Source organism: Dipodomys spectabilis, unplaced genomic scaffold (assembly GCF_019054845.1).
Source record: "Dipodomys spectabilis isolate Male_0828 unplaced genomic scaffold, ASM1905484v1 ptg000107l, whole genome shotgun sequence".
NCBI lineage: Eukaryota > Metazoa > Chordata > Mammalia > Rodentia > Heteromyidae > Dipodomys > Dipodomys spectabilis.
The window spans coordinates 1,312,739-1,317,652 of record NW_024870784.1 but is presented as its reverse complement, the minus strand read 5'-3'; the positions used below and the strand labels follow the sequence as shown (position 1 = coordinate 1,317,652).

General features: G+C 64.6%; 1 protein-coding gene across 1 annotated transcript; it reads right to left on the bottom strand.

Annotated features, from left to right (window-relative positions):
* Positions 1-809: 809 nt before the first annotated feature.
* On the bottom strand, positions 810-1,838 carry Olig2 (oligodendrocyte transcription factor 2). Its single transcript, XM_042687350.1, has one exon. The coding sequence runs from the start codon at positions 1,824-1,826 to the stop codon at positions 840-842; it is 987 nt and encodes a 328-aa protein (XP_042543284.1). The 5' UTR covers positions 1,827-1,838; the 3' UTR covers positions 810-839.
* Positions 1,839-4,914: the final 3,076 nt, after the last annotated feature.

Sequence of the window (4,914 nt, the reverse complement as noted above, 5' to 3'; positions counted from 1 at the left end):
CCCCCCCCCCAAAGTCTCTTCTCAATCGAGTAAGAAACAAAAATCACCTTTTGCTCAGAGACGAGGGGGTGGAGAGGAGGTGGGGGGGGGGTAAAGAAGGAGGGCTAGCTTCTACTTCAAAAATAATACCTAAAACCCATCAAACACCCACCCTTTAGATGGGGCAGTTGGGGGGTCATTCCGTCCACAAGTGCTTCTATTCTGTGCGTCTGTGAAACTTACTCATCGCCTTGCTACAAGAACAGGCACAGATGTATTAGAAGCCACCACCCCCACCCCCGCCCCTCACTCACCAGGGGACACCAGGAACCTCAGCCACAGTTCTAAGGAATATGGAGATGGGACGCGGACAGGGAAAGTGCTTGCGGAAGCCGCGCCAGCTTCAGCTCGCCCACTGCCCTTGGCCAGGGACGACCCGGGGGGGGGGGGATGGAGACCCAGACGTGGCTTCTGCCGTGCGGTCCCCAGCGTCTCCCGCGAGCCAAGAAACGAGGAGGAGGAGGAGGAGGAGGAATCTGTCCTCGGTGTCCTCGATGTCCCCCGCTCCCCGCACCCCTCCACGATGCTCCGTGGTGGGGGGCCAGAGTCTGAACACCAGGAAAACCAGGGTCCGAGTGAAGGAGGCTGGGGACTTGACCATCGGCCACTGCGCCCCCCCCCCCCCGCGCCCCGCATCCCCAATGCTGGCGTCCCCATCCTCCCTTTCCCAGTCCCCTCCCTCCCCGACCCGGCGTCTGCGCCCCGGCGCCAGCCAGCCTGTCCTCGCTTCCCCGCCGCCATCGGGGATCTGGGGGGTGGGGGTGCCCCTAGCTCTCCAGTCCGCACCGGCGCCCGCCGGCTCACTTGGCGTCGGAGGTGAGGCGCGGCAGGCTGCCGGCGCCCATGGCCGACACGTGGTGGTGCGGCGGCGGCACCTGGCACATGCTGCACGGGCACGGCATGCCGCCCCAGTGCTGGAAGCCGCCGCCGCCGCCGCCGCCCCCGCCGCCGCCGCCGCCGCCCCCGGCGCCCAGCGGGGCGGCCGCCGCGGCCGCCGGGGACTTGAGCAGGCCGTGCGGGGGCCGGATGGAGCCGACCGAGGAGAGGCCGGAGCCGGGCAGCGAGGCGCTGGACACGGCGGCGGCGGCGGCCGCGGCGGCGGCGGCGGCGGCGGCGGGCGGGAGGATCGGGTGGTGGACCGCGGGGTGGTGCGCGGCGGCCGCGGGGTGCGCCGCGGCGCCGGGCAGCGGCGCCGAGTGGGCCAGGCCGCCGCAGGCCGAGGGGTGGAAGCCGGCGTGGTGGCCGCCGTAGATCTCGCTCACCAGCCGCTTCATCTCCTCCAGCGAGTTGGTGAGCATGAGGATGTAGTTGCGCGCCAGCAGCAGCGTGGCGATCTTGGAGAGCTTGCGCACCGACGGCCCGTGCGCGTACGGCATGACCTCGCGCAGCCCGTCCATGGCGATGTTGAGGTCGTGCATGCGCTTGCGCTCGCGGCTGTTGATCTTCAGCCGCAGCTGCTGCAGCTCGGGCTCCGTCATCTGCTTCTTGTCTTTCTTGGTGGACGAGGCGGCCGCCGCCGATGTGGACGACGACGTGCTGGACGACGAGGACGACTTGAAGCCGCCGCCGCCCGGCTTGTCCCCCGCGTGCGCGCCCGCCGCTCCCACGGCCCCGCGCAGCTCGGCGCTCAGCTCCGGCGGGCCGTCGCTCGGCGTGGACGACGACACGGTGCCCCCCGTGAAGCCGCCGCCGCCGCCGCTGCCGCCTTTGCTCCGGGCAGGCAGGAAAAGGTCATCCGGTTCTGGTGACGATGGGCGACTGGACACCAGGCTGGCGTCCGAGTCCATGGCACCGGGGGACAGTCACCGCGTCCTCGGGAATCGTCCTCTCGGTCTTCAAGGATCCCGGGGACGGAGAAGAGGGAGACGAGAGGGGGACAGAGACATAGAGAAAGACAGAGACACGAGAGAACGAGGAGAGAGGGGGGAGAGGGAGGGAGGGACGGAGGGAGATAGAGACACAGAAAGAGACACGAGAGAAAGACGGGACAGAGAGAGATGGAGACAGAAACACAGAAAAAGAGACTCGAGAGACAGGACAGAGAGAGAAGAGGGAGACAGAGACACAGAGATATGGAGAGGAACAGAGAGACAGGGAGGACAGAGACCGAAAAACAGAGACCCACGGAGAGAAAGGCAGACACGCAGGGAAAGAAAACCAGCAAAAAGGAGAGACAGAGACACACAGAAAGAGAGAGGGGACGAGACACACGGAAAGAGACAGCAAGAGACACAGAGAAGAGACAGAGATGGGGACAGTTGCAATAGTAAATAAAACAGAAAAGCTGGCCCGCTTTCCCGCAACACCGTGGCGGGTCACCCGTGGCGGGTGGCCGGGCGTCCGTCCGTCCGTCCGTCCCCGGCCTTCCCTTCAGCCGCAGTGTCCCCCACGCGGCGCGCGCGTCTCTCCCGCCCCGTCCACAGGTCGCTCCACCGGCCGGGCGCCCAGCGAAGGGCTTCGTTCGGGACGGGGAAGCCCGAGCCCCCCGAATTGGATTAAACGGGGGGGGGGGGACAGGTGAAGCCTTTTCTCTGGGGAGCGAGAAGCGCTAAATAACAAATGCGGTGTATTCGGTTCTTGCAGCGCACCCTCTCCGCCGACACCGCCGAGCGCACGCGCGCCACGCACGCACCCAGCACCGGCTCCGGGCCCGCGGACCCCACGCGCGGCGGCTCGCGGCCGCCAGGGCAGCTCGGTTGCGGCAGAACGGATGTGTTTTGCCGGGAGTTCGGGCTTTGGAGGCGAAGGGGTGGGGGGATGCGGCGATGAACGTGGGCCGCCGCCGGGCATCTCCGGGACCCCGGGGGGGCGGGATCCCAGCCCTCCCCCCCACCTAACGGAGTTGGGGGTCATCAGCCTTTGGACCCTCGGCTGGGGGGGAGGGGGCTGCTGGGGACACTTACTGTGAATTCGATTCCAGGAGCCCGCTCCGAGGAGCCGCCGGGAAAACCTGGCTGCGGGCGACGGCGTCGCGCGGGCCTAGGACGCGCATCCAAGCGTCCGCACCTTTGGGTGGGGGGTGGTGGCGGGCCCGGGCTGGTTTTTATAGCCGGGTGGCGGCCGCGGAGCCCGCGGTGGCGGTGGCCGGGGCGGGGGGGGGGCGGGGGGGCGGGGAACAATGTGCTGGTGCTGGAGGTGCGGCCTCTCCAATGAGCGGGGCCCGCCCCGGGGGCTGGGGAGCTGATGTCATCCGGGCTAATTCCGCTCAATGAAACCCGCCCGGCCCCGCGCACGCCTCCGCTCCCCGCACAGCCAATGAGCGGCGGCGGCGCAGAGATTCGGGAGGGCGAGACTGGAGGAGCGACTTGGGAGGGGAGGGGAGGGGGGGGAGGCTGGGACCGAGGGAGAGGCAACTACATTTCTACATTCTCCCCCCCCCCCCCCCCCCCCGCCACACCCCCCCCCCCGCGCAGCCGTCCGCGTGGGAGCCGGGCAGCCGCCGGCCTGGGAAGTTCGCAGACACACTCCCCTGCGGCGGGCAGAGAACCGTCAGGGCGCGCTTGGGGAGGGGAGTTCAGCCTGGAGTCAGCGCCTGAGCGTTCCTTGGCTCGCTGGTTTCTCTGTCTCAGCGTTTGCAGGATGCGGGAGCCCTTGGGCCCCCAGATGTGAAGAACCCGAGCGCGCACAAAGCCCCCGCCCCCATCTCCCCAACTTTCTTCCCGCCGCGGAGGCAGCCCTGCAGACGGGCGGTGGCGCCCCCACGCGGGCCGGGCCGGGCGGGCGGAGCGCGGGGAAGGAGGCTGGGGTTTGTGGTTGTTTTTCAAAGAAATCACAACTGCTCCGAAAGTTGGAGACGGTGCCGGCCCGGGCCAGTGAGTCACGTGCGCGGCACCGGCACCGAGACGTCCCGAGCTAGCGATAACCTCCCTCCGGAGGTCAGCGAGGAAGCGCCGGGTTTTCAGCAGCGTCTGTACCGTTGCGTCCGCGCCCCAGAGTAGCGACACCCCGAGGTTTGCAAAGGGGCGTCTCAGGCCTGGCTTAGGCCAAGCACACCTTTCCTCCATCAAAGCCAGGTTCTCGGATCATGAAACTCTTGACCAGCAAGTATGAAACGCGGTGTGGACAGGCGCCTGAATTGGCCCTCAGATGCCAACGTATTCACCATGTTACAGAAAAGCCCAGAAACGGCCTCTGCACCAGGCCTGCAGAAATCGTGCTAAGCCTTTGGAGCATTAACCCTGCAGTACCCACGCAGAGAGGAGTTGGCGGTCCCTTAAGGTACACACACACACACCACACACACACCACACACTATACACACACACCACACACATACACCACACACACCACATACACACTACACACACATACACACCATACATACAACATATCACACCACATACACCACACACTACACACACACCACCCACATGCACATACACACCACACACTACACCTACACACACCACACATACATACACCACACACAAGACACACCACACACATACAGCAAACCACACACATACACATGCACCACACACACACCGCACACACTACATACACCACACACAAACACACATACACACACCACACACATACATACACAGCACACCACACACCCATACACTACACACACACACCGCCACCACACACACCTCATCCTGGTAGGAAGCATTGAGTCCTTTGCTAATCTTCGTTGTTTGGGGACTTTTTACTGCACAGATGGCTTTTTTTTGTTTGTTTTGTTTTATTTTTCAATGCGAGTGATCAAACCTAGGGACTCACCAATGCTAGGCAAGCAAAATACTACTGGCTGCAGATGATTTTTTTTAAAGCAAGTAAGCAAGCAAAAACACAGTGATTGGTCTCTGAGTAGCAAAGTTACAAAGCAAACAGGAAAACGGAGCCCACTGCCCCGGATTCCGGGCTAAGGCT